At 50.7% G+C, this 12,312-nt stretch overlaps 1 protein-coding gene across 2 annotated transcripts in view; it reads left to right on the forward strand.

The window, feature by feature from the left end:
• Cacna2d4 (calcium channel, voltage-dependent, alpha 2/delta subunit 4) overlaps positions 1-12,312 on the forward strand; it is a 115,884-nt gene that overhangs the window by 61,638 nt on the left and 41,934 nt on the right. For both annotated transcript variants that reach the window (NM_001033382.3, NM_001347427.2), the window contains 6 exons: positions 269-336; positions 2,048-2,093; positions 2,167-2,264; positions 3,865-3,958; positions 9,085-9,180; positions 10,516-10,643. In NM_001033382.3, coding sequence (NP_001028554.3) covers positions 269-336; positions 2,048-2,093; positions 2,167-2,264; positions 3,865-3,958; positions 9,085-9,180; positions 10,516-10,643 — 530 coding nt within the window. The remainder of the gene's footprint in view (positions 1-268; positions 337-2,047; positions 2,094-2,166; positions 2,265-3,864; positions 3,959-9,084; positions 9,181-10,515; positions 10,644-12,312) is intronic.

Genomic DNA, 12,312 nt, shown 5'->3' on the forward strand with positions numbered 1-12,312 from the left:
AGGTGGTCCCTGGAAGTTCAAGACCTCCTTAAGGAACATAGGAGCTGCGGGGGTCACAGTCTGGGGCACTTCTGGGGCCCTTCTTGGGAACAATGACTGATAAATTAGCAGTGCCTTCCTGGTTCTCAAAGGGACAACCTGTGAGGCCAGGCTAACGGAAGGGATCTGGAGGAGGATGGCATTGCCCTGTGTCCAAAATCTCTATGCTTGATGAGCATCTAGAGTGCACACAGCCAATGCGGCCACAGTTGCCTTCTCTTCTCTCTAGCCTGGGAGTGGTGCTCACCAGAGGTCATGGAGAATACATCCTCCTGGGGAACACATCTGTGGAAGAAGGTAGGTCACACCCTGTGCTCACTATGACATGATGTACGGTTGGGATGTGTGCCCCCATGTTGCTGAGCAGGATCAACCCAGGGTGGAATCAAGGTGAGCATTCCCACCAGGTGGGATGGCAAAGGAGGACATCATTCCTATCCCAGATCTCATGACCCTAACTGCCCATGACCAGCTAGCTACCTGGGCACCTTGGGAGAATCAGCCTTCTTGCGAGGCAGGATGTCCTCTGGGAGCCCTATGAGATGGGACACGTCAATGTCTGTCCATTCTTCCTTCCCATCCCTGGGGTACAGCCCATCAGCCATCATTCTACCATCATGCTAATCACAGCCCCCACATTCTTAGACACTCACAGTGGCCTCCAGCTGTTCACCTCGCCTGTCTCTGACTTCATCCACAGAATCTTCCTAGAACTGCCTTCTCTCCCAGGTTTACTCTCTTGACCTTGCTATCCCATCAAAAGATGTGCAGAAGTTCTGAGTCTTGGAAACTGTGGATGTGACCTTCTCAGGGATCAGAGTACTAGCAGATGTTATCAAGCCAAGATGACGTCATTCAGATGGGCCAAGCTCGTGGGACTGGGGTCTTTTGAAGGAGCAGATGGCTAAGGACTAGAAAGGTCACTGAGCAGTTAAGAACATCTGCTACTCTTGCAAAGGAACTGGGTTCCCAGCACCCACATGGTAGCTCACAATAATCTGGAACTTCAGTTCCAGGGGATCTGATGCCATCTTCTGACCTAAGGCATGTGGTACACAGATCATACATGCAGGCAAAATACCCAGACACGTAAAATAGTAACAGTCATTTTTTTAATTGACAGCTGAGGGGAAGGGCTCTGCAGTGACAGGCAAAGGTGTGGTACACAGCATAGTGGGGATGTAGTAACAAGGGGCTGGCTAACAGAAGCTGGGAAAGGCTTCCCTGAAATCTCTCTTCTTGAACCCTCCCTCCAGCTCACCCTGGCCCTAGATGCCACCACCCACTCCAGCTTCCCAGGGTGGCCCTGCCCTACCACTGTGATGTACTGGCCACTGGAGCATCCTTCCACAGCAAGAGGCACAGCTGCTGGAGCTCGCTCCCTCTGTCCTCAGTCACCAGGCCCTTAAGCTCCCTTGGCCTTCAGTGTATCTCTTCTTCCCTCAACCTTTCTCCCACTGACCAATTTGTCTCAGTCGTATTTCTGCAAGGTACACAGAAAGCCATCCATCACTCACCTGAAGTCCCTGAGCTGACTAACTCAACCATTTGTCTGCTGTCTCTTCCTACAATTTCTCAACGCTTTATTGAGCACCTACTTATTATGTTCAAGCACTGGGCTTCCAGGAGCTCATTCACTCTTTCCATCAGCAACTGTACTGAGTGCACAGCAGATAGGCTGAGAGCCCAGTGAGGCTCCAGAGGTTGCTGGGCAGGCACAGCTCACCCCAGACTTGTCTCTGGCTGGTCACTGTTTGTCACCATGTATGACGAACCAAAAAGGGCAAAAATCACTACTTTCAACGTGTTAGCTTCTTGGATGGATGTGTTAAGAGGGTGGGGCTGTGTAAGACAGTGCTAACTAAAGTGGCTTAAGGCTGTGTCCACTAAAACTTGTAGCACGATCTGAAGGTGTGCTCAAGCAAACCCTTCCTGCAAAGGGGTTGGCAGACCTGGGTGCATGCCCACAGCCACAGGGTATCAGCCTGAGTGTGGACTCTGCTTTCAGGCCTGCACGACTTGCTTCATCCGGATCTGACCCTGGCCAGTGACTGGTAGGCAAGAAGGTGTGGGTGGGAAGGGAAAAAAGGGGGGGATTGGAGGTAACCAGGCTCTCTGGGCTTCCAGGATCTACTGTATCACAGATATCGACCCGGACCACCGGAAACTCAGCCAACTGGAAGCTGTGGTTCGTTTCCTGACAGGGGTGGATCCAGACCTGGAGTGTGAGTTCCCTCACCCGTACCTCTGAACTTGTCCTGTGGGTCCCAGGGTCCCAGGGCTTCCCAAGAGCGAAGAATGCCATCAACTCCTCCTGGGACCACAAGGGTGGTTTGAGGAGAACAAGAAGAGCCCCACAGAAACAGGAAGAACTGTCTGGGGAGGTGGGCCATGTGGAATGTGGGCACCCAGAATCCTTATCTCAGAAGCCAGGATCCTCCTTAGCCCCTTCAGACCCTCCTACATGTGCAGTCTGTCCCCACCACTACTTCACAGTAGGCAAGGAGCAGACCCTGCCTTGAAGTCCTCAGTTCTGCCGAGCATCGCATTTTTCCAGGCAGTCTCTTCAATCCTAAAGTCTGGGAGGATCTTCCAAGTCTGTGCACTCGGGCCCGTGGCCAACTCATTTGACCTTGGCTCTCAGGAAGCCCCTTTCTCCTCTTCATTTGCCCTGCTACATATATGTTCTCCCCATGAAAAGACCATCTCCCAAACCAACCTACCAAGGCACCCATCTATCTATCCATCAGTCAACAAGGCTGATGTGAATGTGTACTTGCACCAGACCTGGGCAAAGGCTGAGATCCAGACAAGCCAGCCAAGGCCTATGCTTGAGGAACTGCAGTTTGGGAGAGAAGCCAGGCAGTGAGCAAGTCTGCACACACATACACACACACACACACACACACACACACACACATACACACACACACACACATACACACACACACATACACACACACACACACACAGAGTGTTACAGTAATGACAGGTGCTATGGACAGAGTGCTGATAGGGATGTGGGGTGCATACAGGCTAAAGTGGGGTGCAGATGAAGAAGAGCCCCAAGTGTCTGGGATCGTCTTTGAAGAGGATGAAGATATCTTGGAAGTAGAAGGGAGTGAGTTATACAGTGGTGCGCATGTAGCAATTGAGTTGAATACTGTAAGTTAGTCTTGTGCTATGTAAATTTCCCTCCAATAAAAAATTAAAACAACTCTAAGAGGAGAAGAGAGTGCTGCCTGTGGAGAGTGTAAGATGAGCAGCCAGGCCAGGGAAACAGCAGGTACTAGGGCACTGAGCCAGGTCAGGTCTGGGAGCACACACAGCCACCAGCATGACCTGCATTAGGGAACAGAGAAGGTGGGAAGTGACACAGGCTAAACAGGCTCTGGCTGGCTCAAGAGAATATGTAGACTCCACAGTGCTGAACTGGAAGGGCCTTCAACGTCAACCTAATATCTATTTTGTAGATGAGAATTTCGAAGCAAAACAGGAAGGGTTGTTATCTTTATGCCCATACAGATGGCTTTAACACCCAGGACACCTGTACACAGCTCAGCCTTCTCCTGATCTGCTATAGGGTAGAGGGCTGTGTTGTGGGCATTGTTAATATTATTATTATTAGACAGGCTAGTCTCAAACTTGCTATGTAGCCAAAGATGACCTTGAACTTCTGAGCCTGTACTTGCAAGAGCCAGGATTCCAGGCTTGTGCCATCATGACAACTGAGCTAAGTCCCCAGCTTCTAGGAGGTGTGCTCTTCTTAATGGGATGATGGGGTAATGGATGACATGCAACTGGTTCCTGTGACTTTACCCTCAGGTGACGAGGAACTGGTGCGGGAGGTGCTGTTTGATGCGGTGGTAACCGCCCCCATGGAAGCCTATTGGACAGCACTGGCACTCAACATCTCTGAGTACGTACAGGAGGGGGAATGGCCCCCAGAGAGCAGGTGACACATTCAAACCCAGTGCTCCATATCCAATAGAGTCAGGACCCTTGGAAAGACACACCCTCGGGGGACACAGGAATATGGTGGAGTTGGGGGAGTCTTCACAACCACTCCTCCGTCCTCCCAGCTCCCGCCAGCTCCTCGCTCAGAAACGTCAAGTGTGGCTTTCCCAGGCACAAGCACTAGTTCTGGTGTCCTTACTGCAGCCCAGTCCAAAACCTGCCCTGGGTTTGCTCTCTGGGTAGGTCACCAGCCACAGGATCTCACCACCCAGTAAGTGTCCCCACGAAGCACCAGAGAGCTTCCTTCAAGGGAAGGCTGCCAGTGGCCTTGACCTCCATGCTTCCCCAACTCTTAGATTCTCCTCATACTCTTGCTGGCTTTTTCTTGGTGACATTGTATTTCATGGCTAGACAGGAAGACAGAGCTTTGCACAAGAGGCAGGAGAGGTGGGGGTCCGAGTGACATTACTGAGGTGAGGGCTAGAGCGCTTGTTTATGAATAGGAAAATCAAAAATCATAGACGCCAAGCCTCCCTAAACACACAAGCTCTTTGCCGTTCTTCTACCAAGGCAATCTCCTATTTCTAAAAGCACGTGTGCCGTGTGCTTCATTTCTGCAAGAGAGGGGTCAGAACACAGCATCCAAATGCATATACTCCACCTATTCATCCGGTATCTATGGGAGGCTGTTCGGAAAAGGTTCTAAATGCTGCTCTCTGGTTAGAAAATTAAGTCGCTGAAACGGGGCTTGAACCATATGTAACTTTGATCCATATAAATGTAGATATGCAAATAAACCTGAAAGAAAGAAGATCTATTGGGGGAGATACTAGCACACTGTGTACTGAGGGGCAAATGCTCTTTACTAGCATTTACACAAAAAACAAACAAACAAACAAAAAACTGGTCTGGTAGGGGGGTGAGAGAGATGGCTTGATAAAGTGTTTGCCACACAAGTGTGACTGCCCAAGTTTGGCCTCCCAGAAAGGCCAGCCACAGCATCCCACTGCTGTAACCCCGGTGCTAGGAAGACAGATAGGAAGATCCTTATGATCATCACCGGCCAAATCAGTGAGAATTAAAAAGGTAGAGAGCAGTAGAAAAGACTCTCAACATCAATCTCTGACCGCCACATGCACGCATACATACACACATGCCCATGCTCACGCAATCACATGTACACAGATACAACGCACACATAAAACTGAAAGCCAGTGTTGTGGGCTTGGCGGCTCCTCCACTGAAGACAGGGACAGACATGCCCCACCCCACTCCTCTACAGCAAGGTGAGAAAGCATGTGAGCAGCTGGGCAAGAGAACAGACTTACAGCCAGTGAGAACTGGGAAAGAGAAAAGGGAAATGGTCTCTGGTTAAAGATGACACAATCAAGGACTTAGGGGGTGACGCCACAGTAGAGCGTCTGCCTAGCATGTATGAGGCCCTGGGCTCCATCCCCAGCACTGTCAAATAAATAAATAAATAAATAAATAAATAAATAAATAAATAAAGTATACCAGGAAATTGCGAAGGAATGGGGAAAACGCCACAGCCAATAAGAGAATTTAGTAAAGTGGCAGGTTATAATATCAGTATTCAAACATTAATAGTCCTGGAGCTGGAGAGACAGCTTAGTGGTTAAAAACACATACTGTTCTTACAGAGAACCTGAGTTTGGTTCCCAGCACCCACGCTCAGTGGCTTCCAGCTGCCTATAACTCCAGCTCCTGGGGATCTGACACTATCTTCCAACTTCCCTGGGTGTCTGCACTCACACGCATAAACCCACACACAGACTTGTTCATTTATGTCATTTATCTTAATAATTAATAATATTTATGTATATAAATAAAACCCTCTGGAGAGATACAATATGAAAAGACTTCTTTAGGATGGTAAAAATAAAAATGTTGTCCTGGGACTGTAAGAACATACTGAGCATACAGTGTGAGAAATGTCAAAACCTGAGTGAAACATTGGCCTGTGGCACCAGCCTGTGAGTTCAACTACCCAGAGAACTGAGGCAGGAGGATGGAAGTCTCCAGGCTGCCTGGGATACAGGGTAAGACTCAAAAAGTAATGCAGGACACAGCTCAGTGGTAGCAGGCATAAAGCCCTAGGTTTAATCTTAGGGAGCAGAGGATGGTTAAGTAGGCCTGAACACATGGCAAGGCCCACAGTGTCTCTGAGTGGGAAGACACACCATGAAGCCAGCCATCCTCCCTAGTGTATGGACCTACTGCAGTTGCAAAGGGAATGCCTGTGGACTGTCTCTCCGCATTCCGGTGACTGATTGTAAAGTTCATTAGAACAATCAAGAACATCCAATGTCTCAATCCTGGGGATGGTCCCACCTAGATAGGAAGGCGTCATCAATCCGCTGCCTGCTGTAAATTCTGGTGCTGGTACAGGAAAGGGCAGCCAGGTCCAGGGAACACAGATCCCAGGGGACTGTGTCATATTGGTGAGGGGAGGTGGGCCTAATAGCTGTCTCAGGAGCCAGTGGCAACACCAGTGGGCAAGTTCCTCACACCACACACCTGGATAGTGACTCACACTCAGACAGACACACAGACAAGAAGCCTGGTAAGCCCTCTCGGACACTGGGCTCCTGCTGCTCCAAACTCTGGGAGTCAGCAAGCTTTTCCTAACACTGAGTCAAAGCTCAACAGCAATACAAGAATGACTAGTAAGTCTAACAGCCAGGAAATGTCAGTCTTAGGAGGATGCAGAGGGAGATCGGACTGGGAGGCTGTAGCCATGAGCAGGTGGGAGGTCCCACCTCTGCAGCCACTGTGTGAATGACAGACAGCTTCAGGGACAGACGAACAGAACACAGGACCATACAGGGACAGCAGCCAAGAGAAAAGATCGGACCTTAAGTATGTGTTCACCCAGCTCTTAATAAAAGCAATGCATCTAAAACCACTCAAGACAGTGCCTGTTACCATCCAGTGCAGAGCTGAGTTTGGCAGCGTGCACTGTTGGTGAGACACTTAGCAAAAGTATGTATGCTGTGAGCAGAAGCTGATGAAGCTGTAGCCTGTGCTTGGTAATCAGGCGGCTAGAAAGGATGCTGGTGTGGATGGCCTGGGGTCACACTGCGTTCACCTCCGTGGGAGCCAACATTTCCAGCCAAAGACAAAGAGGCACAAGTTCTAAAACTCAAAAATACTTAAATATAAAACTTGAATGTGAATTGTAAACATTCACCTGAGGTCATGATCTGCTTTCTCTTAAAAAAGATAAAGAGGCTGCCCCTATCCTGCCCTGCTTTAGGGAGGACAGCCTCTGAGTTCCTAGCCTGTCCTGCTGAGGGGAGCACAACCTCGGGAGCACCAATGCTGGTCCTCATTAAAGTGAGTCTGGAGTCATCCCTGACTATAGGACAGGGGCCGGAAACAAACCCGGTAGACCAGGATCATCTTACCACACCAGGAAGGGAGAAGCCAGCAAGGCTACTGAAACTCAGGCCCCTGCAGAGGGCTCATGAGCCAAGGAGGGGATGAAAGCAGAGGCAGCCATGACTGCAAACCCTGCATCCATAGGTCCAAAACCCGTTCATTGGTCACCTTCGGAGGTGTAAGGCAAACCCTAGTTTAAATGAGCTAAAAGCATCAGATGTATCTCACCTCTTCTGGGTACATAGTATCTCCAGTAAAAGCAAAATAAGGAGACGATGAAGAGGAGAGCCTGTGAGTGTCCCCAATCAACAGGCAATGTGCACCTGCATACACACACACACACACACACACACACACACACACACACACACACACATATATGCAAATAACATAGAAAGGAGAAGTTTACCTGGCTTCCATGTCAGTCGTGTGTCAGGCTGGCCCATAGCTGAAGGGCTAGCTGGGACAATACATCGTGGCAGAGTGCTTATGGGGGTAGAGAGCACCAGGGTTCCAGGGTCCCCTTCAAGGACACCCTCTCCACCACGCCTCGATTCTCAAAGGTGCTACAGCCTCGTGATAAGACTACCCAGAGAACTAAGCCTTCCATGTCTGGTATTGAGGGACATTTACCCAAACCACAGAGAGTAAAAGCTCACAGCTGGATATGATCAGGTCCGGAACTCTTAAGAGATAAGAAATACAAGGGACATTAAAAAATTAAAATAATAAAAATAAAGAGTATGCTAAAAAATACTTTAGCAGTTGGTCTCACCCAGGCAGGTGGTCTGATCCTGCAGAAAGTGATCTGCAGGAAGAGAAGACAGGATGAGGAGCCCCAGAGCCAGGTTAAAAAGACTAATGACCGCCATGGGCGTGGAGTTTCTAATAAATGGTCTAAAGTCACAGTGGCGATGGATGTGCCATTTGGTGAGTGCACCGAAAGAGATACTTTAGATGGGGAATTATATGGTATATGGTAAACTATATACCACTTGTAGCTCAAGTCAGGGAAAAGGGAGAACTGATATTAAGCTGACATGTTGAACAGACCATGATCAAGTTCTGATTTACCCAGGTTAATGTCATGAAGTACTTAGGTTATCTGCTGATAACTGGGCATCGTGGATTTTTTTATTTGTCTGTTTGTTTGGAAAGGAGTGATGGTAAAACTTGGGTTTTTCTTGTGTTTTGTTCCTTATATTCTGAAGATATAAATTGAAATATTTACTGATTAAATATCTGAGATTTGCTTGGGCATATCCAGTTGCTGCGGTGCCTTGAGAAACCTGGGTTGGTGGTATTTGTGAAGCTAGGTTATGGGAAAGCTCAGAAGAGTCAGAAGCAAATTGAACTGCTGCTTTTTAGAGATGCCCACCCCAGGGTCTGATTCAGTGCAGCTACTGCAGGGTGCTGGTACCTGTGATGTTTAAACCCCAAGTAACCCTGACACCCACATGCAGAGGTCCCACCTCTATAGACCATTCTCATCAGGGACTCCCCAGTCCTCTAACCAACTGTGTTGACCCAAGCCTGGTGCTGTGTCTGGGTATGGATAGTGCCAGTGAAGACCACATAACCACATACCCTCCGGCTGTGGCAATGCTACCACCCTACGCCCTTAAGTATCCACAAACCCAGTACTGGAGAAGACGGTGTGCATGTTGTTGTTGCTTTGCCTCGCAGAGAGTCAGAGCCTGGCGTGGATGTGGCCTTCCTGGGAACCCGGGCTGGCCTTCTAAGAAGAAGCTTGTTCGTAGGCTCCGAGAAAGTCTCTGACAGGTGAGCCCTGGGATGGGGGACCTCTGGGAGGAAGGAACATGACACAAGACTTGGGTCCCTTTGGGGCATGCAGGGCAGAGACGGTTTCAGTATGCTGTGCCCTGTGAATCCACTGACATAGACACGGGGGAACGGTTGGCTGATGGGTGCCGTCAGATGCCCATCTTTCCTCCCACCCGCACCAGATCCCTCTCACTAAGTCCCAATGCCTTCAGCTACGGAGCTCCTCGGTGCCTCCATCAGGACTCAGTGACAAGTCCACACACCATGAGCAAGGTTGGAGGCTTTCTAGGAAAACAGTTTTGGCGGGCTTTCCCTCTCCTTTCTTCTTTCCCTCCCCTAATTCCCAGAGAGGCAGGGGTGGGGGTGGGGGTAGCACCATCCTTAAAGGGCTTCTAAGGATGGGAAGATGTGGCAACACAACCAGGCCGTCCCCAGGTGATCAAGGGCTTTGGGAAGCTGGGAAGGCAACTGCCTGGAGGGCCACAGGTGCCCTGTGTACGCCCCGGTGGAGAACTCCCTTTACCTGGACCGCGATGCAATAGGCAATCTGGGGACTGTGTAACAGCAAATCTGCTTCCAGAGCAGGCAAGCCACTCACTCAAACTTCAGTCCTCTACCTGGGAATTACCCACAGGTGCCACTTAGTTTTGCGCCCCACCCAGCTTCACCCACTTCCTAGTCAGCTTCTGGACCAGCCTCCCTCTGTAGGCTTGCGTGTGCTCAGGGAAAGCAAACCCATAATTAGCAAGGAAAGGCTTCTCCAAAAGCAGACTAATGTTGCACACCGAAGGCTTTCACAGTAACCATGTAGGGTAATCCGGGCCTCTCTACGGCAGTGATAGAATTGACTGTGGGATTCCCTCACTCAGATCTGCCAGGGAGCCAGACAAAAGAAATCACCTAGACCCAAAGGAAATGTACTTTGTTGCCAATACATCTGCATGCTCGGCTGGGTACCAGCTCCGCCTCTGCTGCCCTCCCCTTCTACCAGATGCGCCAGCATTTTGCTTCTGGAAAAGGCAGGAATGGCCTGGAGCAACTTAAGAGCTGATACCTCTTCTCATTCTTTTTTTTTTTTTTTTTTTTTTTGAGGGCACTTGAGACAGGTCTCACCATGTAGCCAACATAACAGAATCGTGAACATCCTCTCTAGCCCTGGGAGGGCCAGGCTAACAGTGTACCACCTCTACTAGGTGCAGGGGCTGTTTCCTATCCACAACCCAGCCAGCACAAGATGCTGGTCTTAGCCCAGCCAGGATGATCATGTATGGCACAGGGAAAAGGGACAAACATCTTCCCGGATTTGAGGAGACATCAATCCTACTCTCACAGGAAGTTCCTGACCCCTGAAGATGAAGCCAGTATTTTTACCATGGACCACTTCCCGCTGTGGTATCGCCAGGCCTCTGAGCAGCCCCCCGGCAGCTTTGTCTTCAATCTCCGCTGGGCAGAGGGACCAGGTAACGGACACCTCTCTGTGCTCTTCCCCAGAGTGGAAAAAGGGAGATGTGGAAGAGAGGAGGACCCCAGGCCTCCCGCCCTGCCTTCCCTCCTGACACCGCAGCTTGGGACACACCTGCTGCAGCACACAGAATATGTTCCCATCCCCAGCCAGCCCTCAAGCTCCAGCATGGAGCAACGGGAAGAGATTTGACCCAAAAGCCAACCAGTCAGACTCCTGGCCCACATTCCCAAGGTGAGATCAACTTGAAAGCTCATAACCTCAGGGAGCATATCCACGTGGCTCTTCCAGTCTCCACTCCCCTCAGGTTACCCAGAAGGCAGCTCCCAGGGCATAGGGAGCCGGCTAAGGCCAGCCAGCAGACCCCTATAGGCCCAGGCCACGGGGTAGGGAGGAGTGGCACCAAGCTGGGGACTCCACCTTCCAGCCAGCCCTGATCACTCTGGAGGATGGCAGGAAAGAACACCAGGACCTTCACTGAGTGTGAGGAAAACCAGACTGCTGAGAGCCCGTGGGGCCTTCGGTACACCCTTAAACTCTTAGCTACCTTTGAGAAAATGATCCAGAGAGGCTGTCGGGCTTGTCCAGGACCTAGAAGTCTAGGCAGCAAGTGTCCACCAGGTTGCCACAAGGGGGCTGACCCCAATGCAGAGGGGCTGGAACTTGGACAGTACCCACTCGTGGGTGAGTGAAGAGGGCAAGGGCAGACTCAGAGATGACAGCTCTCGTGTGTGCGTGTGCGTGCGTGTGCGTGTGCGTGTGTGTGTTTGAATTGAGGAGGGTTTGCAGAAAGCCAGCAGAGGAACACCACTGTGTGTCTGCATGCATGTATGCCCGCATACGTTACGGACACACACACACCGTGGAGGGCTGACCTGGGGCTGTCAGCTTCAGGAGCTCGGGCTTTCCAGGGTGGCCCCTCTAAGCTGAAGACGACGAGGGAGAATTCTGCTCTATAACCCCAAAGTGTCCTTACTAGCCACTAAGCCTGTCACTCCACCCTGTGTCGCTCTGTCCACCCACACACGAGCATCAAATGTGCTGTGCAAACATTTCCCTGCTAAAACCCCCATGCAATAAGTGCTGTTGCTCCCATCTCTCATCTTCCATGGGGAGAAATGAAGGCTCCGAGACACTCCGTGACTTGCTCAGGCTACACAGCACGCATAAGAGCCCTTTACACAGCAAGTTAGAGCCAGGTCCACCTCACTCAAGTCCAGGTTATTTTGATATCCTAGATATAGGGCAGAAGACAGAGAGAGAAAAGAGGATTTTTCATTCCCAGGACCCACAGAGGAGGTTCTCAAAGGCCGCACTGAAGGTCTTCCCAGGTTGCACACCTGAGGCAGAGAGGCAGCTCCTCCCACACGAAGGGCTCCCAAAGGACAGACACCCACGGACTCCATAGATGTTCCCTGGGTGAGACCCTGGGCCCCGCCCAGCCAGGGTGACAGGCTCCCCTCCTGCCTGCACTGTCACCAGAACTGCCTGCTGGCTGCTAGGGGAAGCTTTCTGTGTCCACGAGGTAGGAGGGCAGGTGGGTGGGGAACGGAGCTGCCAGGAGAAGAGAGGGAAGCTAGCAATCCAAAAGGGGACTGCTGAGGAGGGAGGCAGGAGCTCGCTCCCTTCCTACGCCCCTGCACGCTTGCTCAGCCAGAGCACATGCG

Source organism: Mus musculus, chromosome 6 (assembly GCF_000001635.26).
Source record: "Mus musculus strain C57BL/6J chromosome 6, GRCm38.p6 C57BL/6J".
In the NCBI taxonomy this organism is placed as follows: domain Eukaryota; kingdom Metazoa; phylum Chordata; class Mammalia; order Rodentia; family Muridae; genus Mus; species Mus musculus.